Raw genomic sequence first — 24,858 nt, 5'->3', positions numbered from 1 at the left:
CCTTCGTATCGTCGGCGAACTTATTAACCCATCCCTCCACTTCCTCATCCAGGTCATTTATGAAAATGACAAACAGCAAGGGTCCTAGAACAGATCCCTGGGGCACTCCACTGGTGACTGACCTCCATGCAGAAAAAGACCCATCCACAACCACTCTCTGCCTTCTGCAGGCAAGCCAGTTCTGGATCCGCAAAGCCAAAGCCCCTTGGATACCATGACCTCTCACCTTCTCAAGAAGTCTTGCATGGGGGACCTTATCAAATGCCTTGCTGAAGTCCATGTAAACCACATCCACTGCTCTTCCTTCGTCAATGTGTTCAGTCACATTTTCAAAGAACTCAACTAGGCTCGTGAGGCACGACCTGCCCTTGACAAAGCCGTGCTGACTATTTCTGATCATTCTAAACTTCTCTAAGTGCTCATAAATCTTGTACCTCAGAATCCTCTTCATCAACTTACCAACCACTGAGGTCAGAGTCACCGGTTGGTAATTTCCCAGGCTATCCCTGTTCCCTTTCTTGAAAATAGGAACCACATCCGCAATCCTCCAATCCTCCGGAACCTCTCCCGTCTCCATCGACGATGCAAAGATCATCGCCAGGGGCTCTGCAATCACTTCCCTCACCTCCCACAGTAACCTGGGGTACATCCCATCTGGTCCCGGTGACTTATCTATCTTGATAGAATTTAAAAGTTCCAACACAGCCTCTTTCTGAACGTCCACATATTCAATCTTTTCAGTCTGCCGCAAACCTGTAGTACAACCTCCCAGATCACTTTCCACCGTGAATACCGAGGCAAAGTACTCATTAAGCACCTCTGCCATTTCTTCCAGTTCCACACAGACTTCTCCCCCTTCACCTTTTATAGGTCCTATCCCTTCACTTCTCATCCTTTTAGAACATAGAACATAGAACATTACAGCGCAGAACAGGCCCTTCGGCCCACGATGTTGCGCCGACCAGTTAAAAAAAAACAATGACCCACTAACCTAAACCAATCCCTTTTCGTCCATAAACCTGTCCACAGACCTCTTAAACGCCCCCAAACTAGGCGCATTTACAACTGCAGCAGGCAGGGCATTCCAATCCCTCACCACCCTCTGGGTAAAGAACCTACCCCTGACATCTGTCCTATAACTACCCCCCCTTAGTTTAAAGCCATGCCCCCTCGTGCTAGATTTTTCCATCAGAGGAAAAAGGCTATCACTATCCACCCTATCTAAACCTCTAATCATCTTATATGTTTCAATAAGATCCCCTCTTAGCCGCCTTCTTTCCAGCGAAAACAACCCCAAATCCCTCAGCCTCTCCTCATAGGATCTCCCCTCCATACCAGGCAACATCCTGGTAAACCTCCTCTGCACCCTCTCCAAAGCCTCCACATCCTTCCTGTAATGTGGGGACCAGAACTGCACACAATACTCCAAGTGCGGCCGCACCAGAGTTGTGTACAGTTGCAACATAACGCTACGACTCCTAAATTCAATCCCCCTACCAATAAACGCCATATTTGTAGAACGCCAAATAGCTTCTTTGTTTGCCTCTGTTTACAAACCCCAGGATTCTATATGCTTTATTAACCACTTCTCAATCTGCCCTTCCACCTTCAGTAAGTTGTGCACATTTGTGTTCTTACACTTGATTATATTTATGATGTTATGAGATTATGTTGAGAATTGTATCTTTTGGCTAATCAAATTACTATATTTTCAGACGGTAGCTTTAAATGTAAGATAAATTAAAGGAGTCATGTGACTTGTGCTCGTGTCTGCTTGACAGTAAGCCTGGGTGGTTTAATTCTTAAAGATGTGAGGAAGAGTCAAGTTGTTTTATTAAGGCAAGATGCAAGTACTGAATATACTGTCAAAACTCCAAGGACAGTTTTCCAATGGGTTTAATGGTGAGCGGTGTGGACAAATCAGCAAGAGCTGAAAAATTGTTTACTTGCCAGTGTGAAATGATGCCAGGAGTATGCACTCCTGCCGTTCGCCATTTCCACCAGAAGCCAGCACGATTCTATTTTGCATCCTGTTACTGGAATGCAGATGAAGTCGTGACTGCAATTGTACCCGCCATCCAATTTTCCGCATTGCCAACAGATCCGGAACACATCGACACCAACTTGGCAAGTAGATGTCAGGACTTACTGGAAGAAAGCATGGGGTGGGTTGTGAGATTGGAAAATGGGAGACCCCCAGTGATCATGGATCCTGAAATATTACGTGCTATGGGGGTGGATGGTGCGTCAATAACATGGATTTTCTCATAGCAGCCTCCAGGGAGTGTATCTTCTAGCTGCTGATAGTCGGCTGCGTAAGGGCAGCGATGAGCTTTGTGGGGAGGAGTCGGAGGGGAGATTTGACAAGCAGGAGAAGAATAAAGAGGTGAGATGAGTGTGGAAACCCTGAAAGGCCATGGATGTGCCATGAGGGTCATCGAATGGCAAAGGTATTGAGTGGGAGGATGGGAAGGGCCATTCTGGAGCTCAGGCAGGGGTAGGATTGTGCAGGGTAAAAGCATGTGGGCGTGTTGTGCAAGTCTGAATGGGCATGCTGGGAAAGAGGGGAAATGGATTTAGAGGGATTTGATCTCATTTAGTATTGTCACATGTATTGGTATACAGTGAAAAGTATTGTTGCACGCTCTACATAGGGAAGGGAAGAGTGTAGAATGTAGTGTTACAGTCATAGTTGGGTATAGAGAAAGATCAACTTAATGTGAGCTATATCAATTAAAAGTCCGATGGCCCCGATGGGAAGAAGCTGTTTTTGAGTCGGTTGGCACATGATCTCAGACTTTTGTTCCTTTTTCCTGATGGAAGAAGATATATCAGGGGTGCATGGGGTCCTTGAAACTGGATGCTTTTCTGAAGCAATGGGAATTGTAGGTAGTGCCAATGGATGGGAGGCTGTTTTTGTGATAGACTGGGCTTCTTTCATGATTCTTTGTAGGTTTTTGCAGTCTTGGACAAAGCAGGAGCCATACCAAGCTCTGATGCAACCAAAAAGAACACTTTCTATGGTGCATCTGTGGAAGTTGGTGAGAGTTGCGGCAGACATGCCAAGTTTCCTTAGTCTCCTGAGACTGTAGAGGTGTTGGTGGACTTTCTTAACTATAGCATCCGCCTGGAGGGACCAGGACTGGTTGTTGGTGATCTGAACACCTAAAAACTTGAAACTCTCGAGCATTTCACGAAGGTTGGTGGTATTGTGGATAGTCTGGAGGGACGTCAGAAGTTGCAGCGAGACATAGATAGGATGCAAGACTGGGCGGAGAAGTGGCAGATGGACTTCAACCCGGATAAATGTGTAGTGGTCCATTTTGGCAGGTCCAATGGGATGAAGGAGTACAATATCAAGGGGCAGAAGGACCTTGAGATCCAGGTCCATCGGACTCTTAAATCGGCCTTGCAGGTGGAGGATGTGGTCAAGAAGGCGTATGGTGTACTAGCCTTCATTGATCGAAGGATTGAGTTTAGGAGTCGGGAGGTAATGCTGCAACTTTATAAGACCCTTGCCAGACCCCACTTGGGGTACTGTGCGCAGTTCTGGTCACCTCACTACAAGAAGAATGTGGAAGCTATTGAAAGGGTGCAGAGGAAGTTTACAAGGATGTTGCCTGGATCGGGTGGGATGCCTTATAAGGATAGGTTGAGGGAGCTAGGTCTTTTCTCCCTGGAGAGACGAAGGTTGAGAGGCGACCTGATAGAGGTTTATAAGATGTTGAGAGGTATAGATAGGGTGGATTCTCAGAGGCTATTTCCCAGGGCTGAAATGGTCGCTACGAGAGGACGCAGGTTTAAGGTGCTGGGCAGCAGGTACAGAGGGGATGTCAGGGGTAAGTTTTTCACTCAGAGGGTGGTGAGTGAGTGGAATCGGCTGCCGTCGGTGGTGGTAGAGGCTAACTCTTTGGGGTCTTTTAAGAAACTTCTGGATGAGTACACGGGATTTAATGGGGTTGAGAGTTATAGATAGGCCTGGTAGGTATGGATATGATCAGCGCAACTTATGGGCTGAAGGGCCTGTTTGTGCTGTAGTGTTCTATGTTCTATTTCAACTTCATCCCCGTTGATGTAGACAGGGGAAACGCCCTCCAGCTTCACATGCTTCCTGAAGTCGATGACTATCTCCTTTGTTTTGTTGACATTGAGGAGAGATTATTGTCATTGCATGAATTCATCACATTCTCTATATCTTTTCTGTACTCTGTCTCATCATTGTTTGAGTTCTGACCCATAATGGTGCAAAATCAGCAAACTTGAAAATTGAGTTGGCGGGGAATTTGGCCGTACAGTCAAAAGTGTATAAGGAGTATAATAAGGGGCTAAGGACACAGCCTTGCGAAGCAACAGTGCTGAGGATGATCATGGATGTGTCGTTGCCTATCCTTATTGACTGCAGTCAATGGGTTAGGAAGTCGAGGCTTCAGCTGCAGAGGGAGGAGCCGAGTCCCAGGCCACAAAGTATGGAGATAAGTCCCTAGGAATAATGGTGTTAAAGGCTGAGCTGAAGTCTATGAATAGGAGTCTGACATAGCTGCCTTTTGTTATCTAGGTGTTCCAGGGTTGAGTGTAGGGCTAGAGAGATGGCGTCTGCTGTGAATTTATTTTGGCGATAGGTGAACTGTAGTAGATCCAGTTAGTCCAGTAGGCAGGAATTGATTTGTGCCATGATGGGTCTGTGGTGTTAACTAATAAGTCCTTGGGGCATACTGATGTAATTAGTGATATGAAGGGATAGAACATAGAACATTACAGCCCTTCAGCCCTCGATGTTGCGCCGACCGGTGGAACCAATCTAATGACCCTCTAACCTAAACTATTCCAATGCCATCCATATGCCTATCCACAGACGATTTGAACGCCCTTAAATTTGGCGAGTTCACAACTGCTGCAGGCAGGGCATTCCACCACCTTACTACCCTCTGAGTAAACAACCTACCTCTGACATCTGTCCTATAATTACCACCCCTTAATTTAAAGCTATGTCCCCTTGTGTTAGCCATCTCCATCCGAGGTAAAAGGCTCTCACTGTCCACCCTATCCAATCCATTGATCATCTTGTATGCCTCAATCAGGTCACCTCGTAACCTTCTTCTCTCCAATGAAAATAACCTCAAGTCCCTCAGCCTTTCCTCATAAGACATTCCCACCATACCAGGCAACATCCTGGTAAACCTCCTCTGCACCCTTTCCAATGCCTCCACATCTTTCTTATAATGGATGGTGAGGGTTAAAAGATGCTTTGGGAACAGGTAGAGTGGGAGGGTTCAGATTTAGCGATAATGGGTGAAGGGGTTCTGCTGGTTGGTGGGAGAGGTCACAGAAGAAGTGAATTCTGGGAATCAGCAGAATGGGGTGGGGGAGATCTACTTTCACGGTGTGGGCTCCTTGGGAAGGTAGGAGACATGGACATTCATCTGCACCACTTAGGGTGATAGACGCAGGTTGATGGATAATTGTGGGAAGCTCAGATGCTACACCTGGGGGGATCATCAATGGTTAAGTGGGTGGGGGGGGAGGGTGGTGGGTCACAGGGGGAGGAGGTTAAGATATTGCACTGCATGTTGAAGTGAACAACTATGGCTCCATGAAACTATGCAGATCCATGTGGGGAACATCTCATGATGCTTACATGGGAGTTAGTTCATAGAGTCATAGAGTTTTACAGCACAGAAAGAGACATGCCAGCCACAAAATAGCTAAGTTTTCTAAACCCATTTTACATCACTTGGCGCATAGACTAGTATTAGGAGTTCCAACAACCTGCTGACCAGTTTCTTCTGTTAGCCTTGGATAACCTTATTGGCCATCCTTTGAAGACCCAAGGCTTGGAGAGTCTGGCTTCCTTTGGCTGTCCTGCTGTGGGGCAGCTGCTCCCTCTGTGGCCAGAGATGATGAAGCTGAGAGGGGACACAGGCAAGGGGAGATTACAAAGGGCCAGGTGCATTCAGAGAATGTCCAGGAGTGTCCAACAACCATTCCCCTCCTTTTATGTGCCCTCGGACCCTTACCTGACTCCTGGAGGTGTTCCTTTCCCACTCCCGCAGAATTTGGATGTTTTTCTGGAGCACGTTCTCCGTGGTTTTCCAACCTCATCATTAAGATCTCGAGGCTTGCACATGTCAGCACCACTTCATCAGAGAGCATGTAGATGGACTCTGCAGCTTCACATGCCACACTGTTGATGATCTCTGACACCACCTCTTGAAGATTCTCTTGCAGGGTCCATCCCAGAGATTTGTCATCCAACTTGAGATGTTGCAGATGCTTCTTCTCCAGCAGTTCTCTGAGTGCAGATGAGCTTGGCTGATCTGTATCCATGCAGTGCCAAAATGTGAGACCCTGACTGAACTATACCTCGTACCCATTGAGGTGTGTGTCTCTGCATCGATGGAGAATGCAGGTGAGGCAGGAAGAATGCAGTCATAAATTCGTCTTGGTAGCTTAAAGCCTTTGAGGAGGAATATGTGCCTCAGTTTTGAAAGAACATTGCTTAAATCCTCATTAGCACTTTTCAATGGTGAGAATGCATGTGTATTTGTCGGAAGCCTGCATTTCTGAAGTCATCCTAAATGGTCAATTCATAATCCTCGTTCAATTCACCCACAGATGAATCCTCAGTAACCGCGGACACCAGCCCTGAGGGGCCAGCTTTAACCTCAGAGGAGGAGAAAGTCATCACATCCTTAAGCAATACCTGGCACCAGTGCAGATACACGCACACCCACGATTTGCACGAATTGCTAGAAAGGATATTGCTTAGGCCATACTTCATGCTGCATGCATTTCTGTTTGCCATTTCATCAAAAGTAAATGGGTTAAATTTCATCCTTGATTGCACAACGAATTAGGCCACTTCCAATTGGCAAAAACAGATTTCTGGCAATTTTTGTTATTATAGTTGTGAGATGGAATCTTATAATGAATGTCTGACACTCTGTGGGCAATGGTTATATAGCTATGAAGGTAACTGCTAATTTTGTTTGACTGATCGTTTGATGAGATTATTTCCTTAAAGTGTTTTTTCTCATACCTGCTTGGTTATTTGTACAAGAGCAAGAGATGTCGGCTGAGATTTTCTGCCCTGTTCCGCCACGGCATGTTTTCCAGCAGCAGGGTGGCTTACGCCAGCAGGATCTTCTGGTCCCACCAAAGTCAATGGCATTTTGCATGGCTTGCCCATCTTGCTGTTATCGTAGCCGTTGCGTGGAGTAATACTCTTTTCCCAATTAGTATGAATGGCTGTGTTGATTGACAGTGGCACAGTGCTGCCTCACAGTGCCTGGGACCTAGGTTCGATTCCCAGCTTGGGTCATTCTTTGTGCAGAGTCTGCACGTTTTCCCCATGTGTCTGTGGGTTTCCTCCCACAGTCGGAAAGACATGCTAATTATGGTCATGCTAAATTCTCCCTCAGTGTACCCAAACAGGTGCTGGAGCGTGGCAGCTAGGGAATTTTCACAGTAACTTCACTAGTATTAATGTAAGCCTACTTGTGATAATAAAGAAACTTTAGTTTTATGAACTTGAAAGAGGGCTAACCTTTTCAAGGAGATTTTGCATGGTTGTTTTATTTTCTCATCATCATTTAATATTTGCCTGGCTCATTGGTTTTATGCATAGCTAGTAATGTCAACATTTCATGAACAAATTAAAAACATCATTGCCACAAATTATCCCAAACTACAGTGTGATCATGTGGGAACTCCAGGCCAATTATTTTATCACTGAGGTTACTTTTTAGATATAGCATATCAAATTAGAGCTGTTTATCTAAAACATAAAAAGCAAGATTCAAGTTTCTTGCCTAGTGAAAAAGAAAAAAAATGCCAGCTTTTTAAAATAATGTGAATTTTATGATTCTGCAATGAACCTCATCTAAAATATGCTTTCCATTAAACAAAAAACAACCAGGAAAAATTTTAGTGATATTTAATTAAACACATGATTGCAACAATTCAACTACTGCAATATAAATAATTTTCTCTAAATAACTAGAACATGCAGGCATGGCAAAAACAAGAAAATGTCAAACTTAACAATTTGAAACAGTGTAGGTAATTTTAATTTTAAGCTAACTTGCTGAGTGTAAACACATTATCAGTCAGAACACCAGCTTTACATCTCAACTAATATTACTCTCCACTGACGACAAATTGGAAAGGATATGAAAGTAGCATTGCACCCAATATCATTGGTTTCCTGACGGATGGGTTAGGTGAAAAACTGACCCCAGCACGACAGTGAACACTGAAACATGAAAAGAAAATACAGCATTGTTCTTGAACATTAGCGCAGCTATAAATCCTAGTCTGAATTTCAGTGCATGAATTATGCTGTAGGCATTTAAGTGCAAGATAACTGAAGGGAAACAAACAAATAGACCGTTGCTGTGATGAAAAACTCGCCAAGTTCATTAACATTTTGCTTAAATCTTCAACAAGAACATAAAACAATTTGATAAAGTTCTTACACAGGAAAGAATTTCACATTTGTGCCTCAATAAATTTCTTAGCATAACAAATGGACAAAAATGTTTTCAGAAAGCCAACTTGCATTCCAAAAAAAAACTTACAATACTTGGGTATTCCATTTACAGTACTTTAGAAGAAAGACCCATGACTAGAAACATATAACCGTTGTCCAATATGATTGTTGTTACCAAGAGGTAGTGTTGTTGACAATGGATAGCTAGGATAAGAGTAAGGTCTAGATGTGTATTGAAGCAGACTGGATGCAGAAGTTGGAAGAGGTGTACCAACTTGAGAGAGACTACTGACTGAGTTGGTCCGGCGCAAACTGTAGTCTATAAATACAGAAACATGCACATTATTCCATAAAAATTACATAATTACAATATTCAGTTCCTACAAAAATGTAAAATGTGATATGATTATAAATTCATAGCCTTTTGGCTACAAATACCACATTGAAACAGCCACAATTTTATGTTATCATAGAATCCCTACAGTGCAGAAGGAGGCCATTCAGCCCATTAAGTCTGCATTGACCACAATCCCATCCAGGCCCTATTCCCATAATCTCACATATTTACCCTACTAATCCCCTGAAATAAAGTTATGATATATCGCTCATTTCCTCTGGTTCCATGCATAGATTCTGAGCGAACCAACCCTTTCCCAACCTACCCTTTTGCTCTTTACATATATATAACATGCCTTATGATTTTCGTTAATCCTGTTTGTCAAAGACTTTTCATGGCCCCTTTTAGCCCTTCTAACTCCTTCCTTAAATTCCTTCCTACGTTCTTTATATTCTTCAGGAGCTTCATCTGTCCAAAGCCTTTTAGGCCTTATGAAATCCTCCTTTTCCTTTTTGACAAGGTTCATAATATCCCTCATTATTCGGGTCTCCCAATACTTGCCCTTATCTTCATCCTTACAGGTACATGCGGTCCTGAATTCCAACTAACTGACATTTGAAAGACTCCCACATGTCGGATGTTGATCTACGCTCAAACAGTCTCCCCAAATCTACACTCTCCAGATCCTACCTAATGTTGTTGTAGTTAGTCTTCCCCCAATTTAGCACCATTGCCCAAGGACCACTAAGCACCTTAAAATTTATGGAATTATGATCACTGTGAGATGTTAGGGGGTTAACTTCCAATGAATCTCCTATGATCTTGGCCATTTGTAAAAAGGTTTTGCAAGCGGAGATCCTGCAAAATTGCAAATGCAGCCGGCTGCTTTAAGATAAAGTGAAAAGTCTCCATTAGCTTAAAGCTGTGATTGACTGCATCTTATTTGAAACAACCTGTGCTGAAATCACTACACACTCCCTTATTCTGGCCTTGTAAATAACGAAACTCTTGCTTTATTAAATGCTATCCTTGTTTGAAGGAGATAACATTCACTTTATGGGCAAAGTAACGTCCCAAGTTATATATGAGAACGGTTGCTATCTCACACTCGAGCAATGGTGGATGTGCAGTTTCGATGGTAACCGGGGGTGGGTTTTCAACATATTTTTACTCACATTTGTACTTACTTTCGCTGTTGCTAAGCACGTGATCTGGGTGAAGTTATACTGTGTGTAAGTGACTAATTGCTGTAAGAAGAGTATAAAGGAGGAGAATCGCCCTGTTAGAGACAGTATTGCTCAGCTAAGCTCAGAACACTGTTCTGAGTTAGTAAAATGATCCTCAAAGAGCTTGTACTTGCTTGAGAATAAAGGACTGGGTTTTTTTATACAGATCAGTGTCTTGTTCTTGCATCAAGTACGTAAGGGTCTCTGAAAAATGAACTTGACAACTGTCCCCTGAAATGCTCTCCTACTGAAATAAGCCTTGGCCAGGCTCATTCCCCAATACCAGGGCTAATATGGCTCCTTCCCAAGTTTGGCTGTTTGCATACTGTTTCAAGGAACCCTACTGGATGCTCCTTACAGATTCTGCGCCATCCAAAGCCCTAGCAGTGAGTCTGTCACCCAAGTATTCAAGGCTCGGCTCTGGATGGGGAAGGCAGTGGGTGAGGGATGGGGTGGGGGAAAAGCAGCAGCCCCATCCAAAGTCCTCGGAGCTTGTCTGCGGGACCTGATGAGGTATATCCCAGGATGCTGTGGGAGGCTACGGAAGAAATTGCGGGTCCCCGAGCCAAGATATTGGAATCATCGATAGTCACAGTAATGATTGGAAAGTGGCAAATGTTGTGCCTTTGTTTAAAAAACGCTGCAGGGAAAAGCTGGGAACTGCAGGCCAGTGGGGCTCACATCTGTGGTAGGTAAATGGTTGGAAGGTATTTTGAGAGACAGGATCTACAGGCATTTAGAGATGCAAGGACTGATTAGGGACGGTCAGCATAGCTTTGTGAGTGGAAAATCATGTCCCACAAATTTAATTGAGTTTTTTAAAGGGTTACCCCAAGAAGGTAGATGAGGGCAGTACAGTTGACGTTGTCTACATGGACTTTAGCAAGGCATTTGACAAGGTACTGCATAAAGTTGCATAAAGTTAAATCTCACGGGATCCAGGGTGAGGTATCTAAATGGATACAAAATTGGCTCCTTGACAGATTTTAATGCGAGGTAATGCATTTTGGTACATTGAACCAGGGCAGGACTTACTCAGTTAATGGTAGGGCGTTGGGGAGAGTTACAGAACAAAGGGATCTGGGGGTACATGTTCATAGCTACTTGAAAGTGGAGTCAAAGATGGACAGAGTGGTGAAGAAGGCATTCGGAATGCCTGGTTTCATCGGTCAGAACACTGAATACAGGAGTTGGGACGTCTTGTTGAAGTTGTACAACACATTGGTAAGGCCACACTTGGAATACTATGTGCAATTCTGGTCACCCTATTATAGAAAGGATATTATTAAACTAGAAAGAGTGCAGAAAAGATTTACTACGATGCTACCAGGACTTGATGGATTGAGTTATAAGAAGAGGTTGAATAGATTGGGATTTTTTTCTCTGGAGCGTAGGAGGCTGAGGGGTGACCTTATAGAGGTCTATAAAATAATGAGGATCATAGATCAACTGGATAGTCAATATCTATTCCCAAAGATAGGGGGATCTAAAACTAGAGGGCATAGGTTTAAGGTGAGGGGGGAGAGATAAAAAAGTGTCCAGAGGGGCAAGTTTTTCACATAGAGGGTGTAAGTGTCTGGAACAAGCTGCCAGAGATAGTAGTAGAGGTGGGTACAATTTTATCTTTTAAAAGGAGGGTGAAACGAGCTGCAATCTGGGGTGCAGAGCTTGGCTGGGGAAGTGGGGGAGTGCAGATTTTGGATGTTGGGAAGGGGGGGTTGCAGAACTTGGGCATGTGGGGCAATGTAGAGCTCAGGTTTGGAGGGTGCAGAGTCCAGGGGTGGGGGAATGCAGAGCTTATGCATAGGATAGGGTACAAAGCTTGGGGAAAGAGTGCAGAAAAAATTTACTGAGATACTACCGAGACTTGATGGTTTCAGTTATAAGGAGAGGCTGATTAGATTAGGACCTTTTACCCTGGAGCATAGGAGGCTTACAGACATAGATCAGCTAGAGAGTAAACATCTTTTCCCAAAGAAAGGGGATTCTAAAACTAGACAGCATAGATTTAAGGTGAGAGGACAGACATACAATAGGGGCAATTTTTTCACACAGACGGTTGTGAATGCCTGGAACAAGAAGCCAGGGGTAGTAGTAGAAGCAGGTACAATTTTGTTTTTTAAAAAGCACTTAGACAGTTACATGGGTAAGATGGGTATAGAAGGATTTGGGCCATGTGCAGGCAATGGGGACTAGCTTAGGGGTTAACAAAAGGGGCAGTACGGGCAAGTTGGGGCGAAGGGTATATTTCCATGCTGTAAGCCTCTATGACTCTAGTGGGGGTGCAGAGCTTCGGCTTGGTGGGGGGGGCGGTGGCAGGGTGGTTGCAGAGCTTGGGGCTTGGCACTGGCTGGTGTAAAGCGCATTTCCTCTGGTTGCTGAGCAATTCCCCCAAGGGGTCGCTTTATGAATGCGGAGAAAACCTCAATGCAGTCACCATGTTACCCTTCCACAGGTGTGCAAGTGCCTTAGGTTGATTAGCCATGCAACATTGCCCCTTACTGTCAGGAGGACTACCAGGGGGAGCGGTAGGGGGGGTTGTTTACAGACTGTTGCTGGTGCAGGCTCGATGGGTCAAATGGCTTCCTTCTGCACTGTAGGGATTCTATGATTCTATCTGTCAGCTACAAAGGCTCAGTGGTTGAGTGCTGGTATTTCATTGTCGTAACCCCACTAGCAGAAACAACAAGCAGATCTCAGAACTGCTGCGCCAAGCAGGTCTCAGAGCTGCTGCTCGAAGCAAGGAGTAAGGTATTAACTTGGGCCCTCACGTAACATGGTTCTGTTCCTTCCACTCACATTGTTGGCCACTTTAAGACTTGAATAGCAGGTTAGGTCTAAAGACTCGCATTCTAAGCAATAATCTGTAAACCGTCTGTGCTGTTTTATGCTCTGTCTGAGCCAGAACTCTCCATTCACCTGACAAAGGGGCAAACCCCGAAAGCTTGCGAGTTTACTATCAAATAAATCGGTTGGACTTAAACCTGGTGTTGTCAGACTTCTTACTGTGTTTACCCCAGTCCAACGCCGGCATCTCCACATCATGACTACAGGGGAGGTCCCAGAGAATTGGAGAATAGCCAATGTTGTTCCCATGTTTAAGAAAGGTAGCAAGAATAATCCAGGTAATTTCAGGCCTTTCATCAGGGGTAGGGAAATTATTGGAGAGGATTCTTCGAACAGGATTTTTTCCCACTTGGAAATAAGTGGACATATTAGTGAGAGGCAACATGGTTTTGTGAAGGGGAGGTCATGTCTTATGAATTTGATCAAGTTTTTCGAGGAAGTGACAAAAATGATTGATGAGTGTAGGGCAGTGGATGTTGTCTACATAAACTTCAGTAAGGCCTTTGACAAGGTTCCTCATGGCAGACTGGTGCAGAAGGTGAAGTTGCATGGGATCAGAGGTAAGCTGGTAAGGTGGATACAAAACTGGCTCGGTCAAAGAAGACAGAGGGTGCATTTCTGAATGGAGGGCTGTGACAAGTGGTGTTCCTCAGGGATCAGTGCTGGGACCTTTGCTGTTTGTAATATGATTTGGAGGAAAATGTAACTGGATTGATTAGTAAGTTTGTGGATGACACAAAGGTTGGTGGATTTGCAAATAGCAATGAGGACACCAGAGGATACAGCAGGATGTAGATTAGTTAGAGACTTGGACGGAGAGATGGTAGATGGAGTTTAATCCGGACAAATGTGTGAGGTAATGCTTTTTGGAAGGTCTAATACAGGTAGGAAATACACAGTAAATGGCAGAACTCTTCAGAGTATTGATAGGGATCTGGGTGTACAGGTACACAGGTCACTGAAAGTGGCAATGGAGGTGGAGGAGGTAGTCAAGAAGGCATACGGCATGCTTGCCTTCATCAGCCGGGGCACTGAGTTTAAAAACTGGCAAGTCATGTTGACATTTTATAGAACCTTATTAGGCCACACTTGGAATATAGTGTTCAATTCTGGTCGCCACATTACCAGAAGGATGCGGAGACGTTGGAGAGGGTACAGAAAAGATTTACCAGGATGTTGCCTCGTATGGAGAGTATTAGCTATGAGGAGAGGTTGGAGAAACTTCTTTGTTCTCACTGGAGCAATGGAGGTTGAGGGGAGACCTGATAGAAGTCTACAACGTTGTAAGAGGTATGGATTTACTGGATAGTCAGAAGCTTTTTCCCAGGGTGGAAGAGTCAATTACTAGCAGGCATAGGTTTAAGGTGTGAGGGGCAAGGTTTAAAAGAGATGTACAAGGCAGATTTTTTAAACAGAAAGTGGTGGGTGAACATAGAACATAGAACACTACAGCACAAACAGGCCCTTCGGCCCACGAGTTGCGCCGATCACATCAACACCTATCTATAACCCCCAATCCCATAAAACCCCATATACTCATCCAGAAGTCTTTTAAAAGACCCCAGCGAATTCGCCTCCACCACCACTGACAGCAGCCGATTCCACTCACTCACCACCCTCTGAGTGAAAAACTTACCCCTAACATCACTTCTGTACTTTCCTCCCCGCACCTTAAATCTGTGTCCTCTCGTAGCGACCATTTCAACCCGGGGAAATAGCCTCTGAGAATCCACCCTATCCATTCCTCTCAACATTTTATAAACCTCTAACAGGTTGCCTCTCAACCTTCGTCTCTCCAGGGAAAAGAGACCCAGCTCCCTCAACCTAACTTCATAAGGCATGCCTCCCAGTCCAGGCAACATCCTTGTAAATCTCCTCTGTACCCTTTCAATAGCTTCTACGTCTTTCCTATAGTGAGGGTGCCTGGAACTCGTTGCCGGGGGAGGTAGTGAAAGCGAATATGGTAGTGACTTTCAACAGACGTCTTGACAAGTACATGAATGAGATGGGAACAGAGGGATATAGTCCCCAGAAGGGTAGGGGGTTTTAGTTCAGTCGGACAGCATGGTCAGTGCAGGCTTGGAGGGCCGAAAGGCCTGTTCCTGTACTGTAGATTTCTTTGTTCTTCCTTGCAGTCATGATGTAGAGATGGCCTTGCAGGGCCATGGGGCTGGGGGTGGGGAGAGCGTAGACAGCCCGTTCTCAGGGTCCGCTGGAGTCCAGGGATGCCATGGCAGCTTATGTGACCCAGTGCGCCTGTGTGGCAACAGCAGCAATGACAAGTATACCACAGGCGCTTGGATTTGGAGATTGCATTTGTAGTGAGCCGAAGGGTGTTGACTACGCACAACAACTTTCGGAGCCCACCAGGTCAGGTCGGGTACAGTCATCTCCTTTGGAGAATAAAGACAGACATATTAGTGCAATAACATTTATTGATGAAAGAAACTGCAATAATTTGAAGTGATAATAGATAACAGTGAGATTGAACAAGTGGATGTCAGTGTTAAGAGTGCTGAATTGACTAAACTTAACTGGCATAGTCCTTCACCTATGCCCTCCTGGTGTCCCTACAACTTCTTTGTCTTATGTGGCCTTGCAAGATGTCGATGTGTCTCTCCAGGGTGCTTATCAGGGGTGGAAATGGTCAGCTACATTCTGCTTCCCAACATCCTGGTGGGCATCCCTGGAGGGCTAGAACTTGGGGAGCCCTGGCCAACTTTCTGGTGGCACCATCCATGCCACCCTGTTCATTCTTCTGCCTTTGAGATGCACTGGTGTCAGAAAGGGTGAGTCAGTAGGCGTTGTGACAGTCGGAGTCTCCGGAGTGGAAGGCCCCTTCCTCCTCTCTTGGAATGCTAATGGGACCCTGGATCACTCCATGGAACAGTGGAACAGCTGGACCAAGCTCCAGAAGGCCTGACATCTCCTGGACCAGCCAGTACTGGAGGCCCAACTGTGTTCACCCCACATTGAGGGCCATTGCCAAGGGCTAGCACAGAGATTGGGCCAACTCTGCAACTCCTCAGCCACATCCAGCTGTGACTGGAACATGTTTTCAAGGCCCGTAGCCATGCTGTGTTTCAGCCATGGCCCACTGAGTCACCAGAATGGTCTCAAGCCCCTCAACCATGGAACAGATGACTCAAAAAGTCATGGCGAATCATGACGTGAATCACAACTCATTGAAGTCCTCAGCTGGGATCCGCAGGGAATCCGTCATGGCCCGCTGTGACTCAGCCATGACTTACTATGACTCAGTAGTGGTCCGCTGTGAATCGGCCATGACCTGCTGTGACTAGGCCATGCTTTGGAGCCTGCCACCCATGGCGACCATTTCCTATCGCAGGCTTTCTACTACAGATGCCACACTTGCAGTGTTGGCCTGGATACCACACAATGCCGGCATCATCTCCTGCACCTGAAGGCTGTGGGCACTCCTCCCAACAGCCTCACAATTGCTGCAGTGCTGCTGACAGCCACTCCTGCATTTCCCGGCTCTACTGCTGCATCTCCAGAAGCTAAGAGAGGCCTAGCAACTGGATTGGGCCCAGCTGAATTCTTGTCTCCGGCAGGCCTCCATGCACCAGAGGCCTCAGACATTTCCGTCTCTATGCAAGGATGTCTCTGAACGGGCATGGGACACTCTGAAAGGGGAGGGCGAACAGCCAGAGATCATGGCATACATTGGTACTAAGAGTGACAAGGTCCTGCAGGGGGAGTTCAGGGAGTTAGATAGTAAGTTGAAAAAGAGGACCTCTAGAGTTGTAATCTCAGGATTACTTCCTGTGCCACATTCCAGTGAGGCTAGGAATAGGAAGATAGTGCAACTAAACATGTAGCTAAAGAGCTGGTGTAGGAGGGAGGGTTCAGATATCTTGATCATTGGGATCTTTTCCGGGACAGGTGGGGCCTGTACAAGGAGGACAGGTTACACCTAAGCTGGAGGGGCACCAATATCCTGGCAGGTAGATTTGCTAGAGTCATTCAGGAGGGTTCAAACTAATATGGGTGGGGCAGGGCGGGGGGGGTGGGAACTAGAGCAGTCGGTCAGCAGGAAAAATAACTGATGGAGAGCTACAGACTAAGGACAGTAAGATTAAGAGGAAAAGCAGGCAGGGAGTAGTTGCTGAACACAGCAGAACTGGTGGTCTGAAGTGCATTTGTTTCAACGTGAGGAGTATAACAGGTATAACAGATGAACTTAGAGCTTGGATTAGTACTTAGAACTATGATGTTGTTGCTATTACAGAGACTTGGTTGAGAGAAGAACAGGATTGGGAGCTAAACATTCCAGGATTTAGAAGATTCAGGCAGGGTAGAAGGGGATGTAAAAGGGGAGTTGCATTACTGGTAAAGGAGAATATCACGTTTCTACTGAGGGAGGACACCTTGGAGGGTTCAGGTAGTGAGGCAACATGGGTAGAGATCAGGAATAGGAAGGATGCCGTTACAATGTTGGGGGTTTATTATAGGCCTCCCAACAGCAAGCGGGAGATAGAGCAGATATGCACAGATTTTGTAAAGATGCAAAATCAAAAGGGTTGTTTTGGTGGGTGATTTTAACTTTCTCTATATTGACTGGAACTCACTTACTGCTAGGGGTTTGGATGGGGCAGAATTTGTAAGGAGAGTCCAGAAGAATTTCTTGAAACTATGTAATAGCCCAACTCGGGAAGGAGCCATATTAGACCTGGTATAGGGGAATGAGCCCGGCCAGATGATCAAAGTTTCAGTAGGACAGCATTTCAGGAACAGTGGTCATAATTCCATCAGTTTTAAGGTGCTTGTGGATAAGGACAAGAGTGGCCCTCAGGCAAAGGTGTTAAATTGGGGGGAGACTAACTACACAACATTAGGCAGGATCTGGAGAGTTTAGATTTGGAGAGATTGTTTGAGGGTAAATCATGTGAGAGTCTTTTAATGTCAGTTGATTGGAATTCAGGACTGGCATGTATCTGTGAGGATGAAGGATAAGTGTGGCAAGTATCGGGAATCCTGGATAGTGAAGGATATTATGAGCTTTGTCAAAAAGAGAAAGGAAGCATTTGTAAGGTCTAAAAAGCTTAGGAGAGATGAAGCCCCTGAAGAATATAAAGAACATAGGAAAGAACCTAAGGAAGGAGTTAGGAGAGCTAAAAAGGGTCATGAAAAGTCCTTGGCAAACAGGAATAAGGAAAATCGTAAGGCATTTTAAACGTATGTAAAGAGCAAGAGGCAGCCAGGGACATGGATGGTCCACTCAAGGACAGTGGAGGGAATCTATGCATGGAACCAGAGGAAATGGGCAAGATACTAAATGAATACTTTGCCTCAGTATTCACCAAAGAGAGGGACTTGATGGATGAGGAGCCTAGGGTAGAGTGTGTAGATACTCTGGTTCGTGTTGATGTGAAAAAGGAGGTATTGGGTGTCTTTAAAAGCATTAAAGTAGCTAAGTCCCCAGGGCCTGATGGGATCTACCCCAGCATACTGAGGGAGGCGAGGACGGAAATTGCTGGGGCCTTCACAGAAATCTTTGTATCCTCATCGGCTACAGGTGAAGTTTCAGGTTCTGGAGGAAAGCCAAAGTTGTTCCATTGTTTGAGAAGAGCAGCAGGGATAATCCAGGAAATTATAGGCCATTGAGCCTTATGTCAGTGGTAGGGAAACTATTGGATAAGATTCTTAGGGACAAGATTTATTCACATTTGGAAACAAATGGATTTATTAGTGATAGACAGCATGGTTTTGTGAAGGGGAGGTCGTGCCTCACTAACTTGATTGAATTTTTCAAACAAGTGACGAAGGTGATAGATGAAGGAAAGGTGGTGGATGTTGTATACATGGACTTCAATAAAGCCTTTGACAAGGTACCTCATGGTAGATTAGTATGAAAGGTGAAGTCACATGGGATCAGAGCAGAGCTGGCAAGGTGGATACCGAACTGGCTTAGCCATAGAAGACAAAGGGTAGCATCAGAGGAGTACTTTTCTCAATGGAAGGCTGTGATTAGCAGTGTTCCAGAGGGATCAGTTATGGGACCTTTGTTGTTCGTAGTATATATAAATGATTTGGAGGAAAATGTAGTTGGTCTGATTAGCAAGTTCGCAGATGACACAAATTGTACAAGACATTGGTAAGGCCATACTTGGAATACTGTGTGCAATTCTGGTCACCTTATTAGAGAAAGGATATTATTGAACAAGAAAGAGTGCAGAAAACATTTACTAGGATGCTACCGGGGCTTGGTGGATTAAGTTATAAGGAGAGGCAGGATAGGCTGGGACTTTTTTCTCTGGCACGTAGGAGGCTGAGGGGTGATTTTATAGAGGTCTATAAAATAATGAGGGGCACAGGTCAGCTCGACAATATCTTTTCCCAAAGGTAGGGGAGTCTAAAACTAGGCGGCATAGAGGGTGGCACAGTAGCACAGTGGTTAGCACTGCTGCTTCACAGCTCCAGGGTCCAATTCCTGCTCAGGTCACTGTCTGTGTGGAGTTTGCACATTCTCCTCGAGTCTGCGTGGGTTTCCTCTGGGTACTCTGGGTTCCTCCCACAGTCCAAAGATGTGCGGGTTAGGTTGATTGCCACGCTAAGAAATTGCCCCTGAGAGTCCAGGGATGCGTAGGTTAGAGGGATTAGTGGTATAATATATGGGGATAGGGACTGGGTGGGATTGTGTTCAGCGCAGACTCGATAGGCCGAAGTGCCTCTTTCTGCACTGTAGGGTTCTATGATTCTAGGTTTAAGGTGAGAGGAGTGAGATACAAAAGTGTCCAGAAGGACAATCTTTTCACACAAAGGATGGCGAGTGTCTGGAACAAACCACCAGAGGATGTAGTAGAGGCGGGTACAATCTTGACTTTTAAAAAACATTTAGATAGTTGCATGAGTAAGATGGGTATAGAGTGATATGGGCCAAATGCAAGCAATTGGGGTTAGCTTAGGGATTTTAAAAAAAAAGGCAGCATGGACAAGTTGGGCCAAAGGGCCTGTTTCCATGCTGTAAACCTCTGTGACTCTGACCTCACTCTTGTCCAGATGAAACTCCATCTACCATTTCTCTGCCCAGATCTCCAACCTGTCTATATCTTGCTGTATCCTCTAAAAATCCTCTTCACCGTACACAATGCCACTAAATTTGGTGTCATCTGCGTGGTGGCCTTCTTCACCACTCCGTCCACCTATGACTCCACTTACAGGAGCTATGAACATGTACCTCTAGATCTCTTTGTTCTGTAACTCTCCCCAACACCCTACCATTAACTAAGTAAGTCCTGCCCTGCTTCAATCTACGAAAATGCATCACCTCACATTTGTCTACATTAAATGCCATCTGCCATTCGTCGGTCCAGTGGCCCAATTGATCAAGATCCCATTGCGATTGGAGATAACTTTCTTTACTGTCCATTATGCCACCAATCTTAGTGTCATCTGCAAACTTACTAACCATGCCTCCTATATTCTCATCCAAATCATTAATATAAATTACAAGTAACAGTATTGCAGTTTGGAAGGTCCAATGCATATAGGAATTATACAGTAAATGGTACAACCTTAGGAGTATTACAGGCCAAGACATCTGGGCATACATGTCCACTGATCATTCAAAGTGGCAATGCAAGTGGATAAGGTCATCAAGAAAGCACGCTGGCCTTCATTGGTCGGGGCATTGAGTGTAAAAATATTGGCAGATCATGCTGCAGCTGTACAGAACCTTAGTTAGGGCTCATTTAGAGTATTGTGTACAATTCTGGTCACCACACTACCAGAAGGGTGTGGGTGCTTTGGAGAGGGCACAGAAGAGATTTACCAGAATATTGGAGGGTATTAGCTGTGAGGAGAGGTCGGATAAACTGGTTTGTTCTCACTGGAAGGATGGAGGTTGAGGAACAACCTGATAGAAGTTTACAAGATTGTGACTGGTATGGACAGAGTGGCCTCGGGTAAAAAAGTCAAGTACTAGGGGACATAGGTTTAAGTTGCATCAGGAAAAGTTTAGAGGAAATGTGTGAGGCAAGTTCTTTTTTAAACACAGAGGGTGGTGAATATCTGGAACGCACTGCCTGGGGAGATAGCAGGAGCAGGTACGATAGCGGCATTTAAGGGGCAACTAGACAAACGCATGAATAGAATAGGAATGGAAGAATACAGATACTAAGTGTATACAGTTTTAGTTTAGGCAGGCATAATGATCGGTGCAGACTTGGAAGGCTGAAGGGCCTGTTCCTGTGCTGTACTTTTCTTTGTTCTTTGTTCAATGTACATTGGCAACCAGACAGTGACCCAGAAGCCTCCCTCCTAATTTGTCCCACGGTGGTGATAGTATCTGTGATGTGGAATGCGTCAACTGTCTAATGCTAGCTTCAGAGGTTTTCTCAGGCTCTTCCTCTGAGATTTCTTCTGAGCTGTCATGGGGGTTTCAGTGACAGCAAGGGCAATGGCAATGCCAGATGGTCCAGAGGCATTGGGGTCATTTCCTGCAACAAAGGACATGAGGTTCACTGCAAGAGAGGGACTGGTATCTGAGCAGCATGCCACTACTTGAGAGATGTCTAATAAATGAAGAATTGTTGGATGCTTGCTTCTGTTACGCAGACCGATCTGGCTGTCACTCACGGTCCTGTCCTCCTCCCCCATCAGATGCAAAGTTCTCTCCTCAAAGGGAGTGAGGATTCTCAGGTTGATTACACTGTCTTCCCACTCACGGTGGTTATGGGACATCTAATCCTGTGGAGAGAGAAGGGGCATTGGCTGGAATGGCACAGGGTGTCTAGGGAAAAGGTGGGGAGGGGGGATGGTGGTGGGGGGAACAGAGGTCAGAGGATGGGCCTCAAATGGCAGGGGCTGTGAGCGGGGCGGGGTGTTGGTTGGTTGGTGGTGGTGGTGTGTGGTTGGAGACAGGTGCTGGGAGACTGCGGGGTGTCGGGGGTCACCTCAGTGGGCAGGGGCAGTGAGGGTTGATGGCAGGATGAGGGTCAGATGCTGGAAGGCTGAGGGGTAGATGGACATTGCAGGCGATATTGGACCTATGCCAGGACAAGATGGATACTCACCCTTGCTGTCCGAATGAAGTCATTAATCTTTTTGCAACACTGGTGAGCTTGTGCTAAGTGCCAGTGCACTGGCACAGACTGTCACTGCTTCTCAGGTCACTTCGCTTTCCTGGCCTTTGGGTCGTCACTCATCCATGGAGGAAAGAATATACCCCTTCCCTCCTCTCCACTTCTAGTAGAGGGCCCAGCTTTCCCTCTGTGAATCTTGGGGCTGTTTATCTTGACGCCATCTTCCTAAAATGACTGTATATGTGTCCATCATTAAAGTTTATACTGAGCACTCCCTTGTTAAGGGAATTTAGTTGGGGGCAGTTTGGGTAAGTCATGTGCCTATTGATGCCATTCCAGCAAAATTCACTACAGGCTGCTTTATTGTAATGGGGGGGGGGGGGGGGGGCGGTGGTGGTGGGAGAGAGGCAAGAGGAACCTTGTATGGGTGCTGACGTGGGGGTAGGACTCTGCAAGGGGGATGTGTGGATGAAAAAGAACGGCTACAATGATTTAACAACAATAATGGCAATGGTGGCTTTAAAATGGCTATTCTGGCTGAGAGCTAAGCATGCTGGGATTTTAGGTCAATTTATAGATTAAAACCAGATACATGTCATAAAGAGGCTCTGGGAGCTGTGATCTGAAGCTTCTTGCATTGGTCAGATTAGAGAATTTGTTTACATTGACCCAGACATTGCACCCCCGATTTTTATGACTGTTATATGTATGGAGTATGCAGTCTGAACGAAATGTCATTGCATTGTTCAAAATTAATTTTACTGGATGTTCAAGCCATGTGATTGGTTTCTGGTTACACAATTGGCTAGCTGACAAAGAATCTTCCAGAAGTGGAGAATTGTGGATAAAGAGACATGCAGTCATCATAAAATGATCATAGAACTCTACAGTGCAGGAGGAGGCCATTCGGTCAATCAAATCAGCACTGACCACAATCCCACTCAAGCCCTAAGTCCCATAACCCCATGCAATTATTCTAGATAGTCCCTCTGACAATTAGCATGGAAAATCCTCTTAACCCGCACATCTTTGGACCATCGCAACTAGACTTGTGCTCTGAAGGATGCTTCAGAAAGGAAGATAGATTCTACATTGAGGATATTTTCTAAACCTGGTAGTATCTATTTTCAGTTAAATAGTTGATGTTCAATTGAAGTGAATGTGCAGTTTAAGAGTTAAAGTCAGTTGTATGTTCAGTTCAAGTTAAAGCTCAGTAAAGACTTCCAACTGTTTATGTTTGAGTTGGTCGCGGAAGTATTAAATAGAGAAATAATTAAATTACTGTCCTTGTTTGTCTCATTAAACTGGAATGCTTGGAAGATGTTTAAATTAAAACCGTATAACAGGTGAGAGGGATAATCTCTGCAATGGTGATGACTGGGGGAAGAAGGTAAGGGAGGAACTCTGCAATGGTGGGAGGGAAATGACCAGGGGAGGGGTTGGGAGGGGGAAACTCTGCAACAGTGATTATCAGAGAGAGTGGGGTGAGAAGGGGGAATTCTGCAATGGTGGTGATTGGGGGAGGGGCAGAGAGGGGGAATTCTGCAATGGTGGCGGTCAGGGGAGGGGGTTGGGGGCGCACTCTGCAATGGTAGTGTTTGGAAGAGGGGGGAACTCTGCAACATGGTGCAGCAGGGTGAAGGGCTAAGTCCATGGGGGTGTGGAACTATCCGTGAGGGGTGATAATGTCTGTGTGTGTGTGTGTGGGAGGGGGCTCCCATTTCACTGGGAATTCGGGGTGCAGGCACAGTAATGCTCTTCAAGCTGAGCAGCTGGCTTGCTACCGAGATTAGGCCTGCTCCCTCGTCCTGCTGCTGAGAATCACATTGTGGATTTTTTTTCAACTGAGTGTCATAAGATTGGACTTCTCCATTTGCCAAAAAAAAGGTCTGAAGCTCTCCTGTTTTCTCACTTGTTCAGCACTTAGATTTTTCCTCATAAGATCGCACCCCCCACCGCCCCCCAGTCTTCTGGGTTTTATAATAAGGGCATCTGCCATGCCACCTTTAAAGATCTTAAGGTCCCTCTGCTCCTGCAAGCCTTTAAGAATTTTATCCCTTATTTTATATTGTCTCTCTGTGTTCTTCCTTCCAAATTGCACAATCTCACACTTCTCTGCATTGATCTTCATCTGCCCATTCCATCAATTTGTCTATGTCCTTTTGAAGTTGGGGCAGCATGGTTAGCACTGCTACCTCACAGCGCCAGAGGCCCGGGTTTGATTCCCAGCTAGGGCCGCTCTCTGTGGGGAGCATGCACGTTCTCCCGTATCAGCGTGGGTTTCCTCCAGGTACTCCGGTTTCTTCCCACAGTCAAAAAGACGTGCTATTTAGGTGTATTGACCATGCTAAATTCTCCTTCATTGTACCCAAACAGGCACTGGAGTGTGGCGACTACTGGGTTTTCACAGTAACTTAATTGCATGCTAATATAATCTGTGACTAATAAATAAACTTTAAAAACTGGGGTGGCACGATGGCACAGTTTCCTCCCACAGTCCAAAGATGTGCAGGTTAGGTTGACTGGCCATGCTAAATTGCCCCTTAGTTTCCTGGGATGCGTAGGTTGGAGGGATTAGCCAAGTAAATATGTGGAGTTACAAGGATAGGGCCCGTGTGGGATTGTGGTCAGTGCAAACTCGATGTGCCGAATGGCCTCCTTCTGCACTGTAGGATTTCTATGGTTCTATGATTAAGTTCCACGCATTCCTCTTCAAAGATTATATTACTTCCAAGTTTTGTGTCATCTGCAAAATCTGAAATTGTGCTCTGCAAACTAAGATCTAGATCACTAACATATATCACGAAAAGCAAAAATCCCAATACTAAACCTGGGGAACTCGACTACAAATCTTCCTCCAGTCTGAAAAATATCCATTGACCATTACTTTCTGTTTCCTATTATTCAGCTCCT

At 45.4% G+C, this 24,858-nt stretch overlaps 1 protein-coding gene across 1 annotated transcript in view; it reads right to left on the bottom strand.

Moving 5' to 3' along the window:
* Nucleotides 1–8,604: 8,604 nt before the first annotated feature.
* Nucleotides 8,605–24,858, bottom strand: part of rbm46 (RNA binding motif protein 46) — an 83,144-nt gene continuing 66,890 nt past the window's right edge. Inside the window, exon 4 of the mRNA XM_080199657.1 lies at nucleotides 8,605–8,807. Within this exon, the coding sequence (XP_080055783.1) occupies nucleotides 8,605–8,807 (203 nt within the window). The remainder of the gene's footprint in view (nucleotides 8,808–24,858) is intronic.

Source organism: Carcharhinus amblyrhynchos, chromosome 1 (assembly GCF_965287045.1).
Source record: "Carcharhinus amblyrhynchos chromosome 1, sCarAmb.v2.hapA, whole genome shotgun sequence".
NCBI classification, from domain to species: Eukaryota; Metazoa; Chordata; class Chondrichthyes; order Carcharhiniformes; family Carcharhinidae; genus Carcharhinus; species Carcharhinus amblyrhynchos.
The sequence above is the reverse complement of the archived record's forward strand: the minus strand, read 5'-3'. Positions and strand labels throughout refer to the sequence as shown.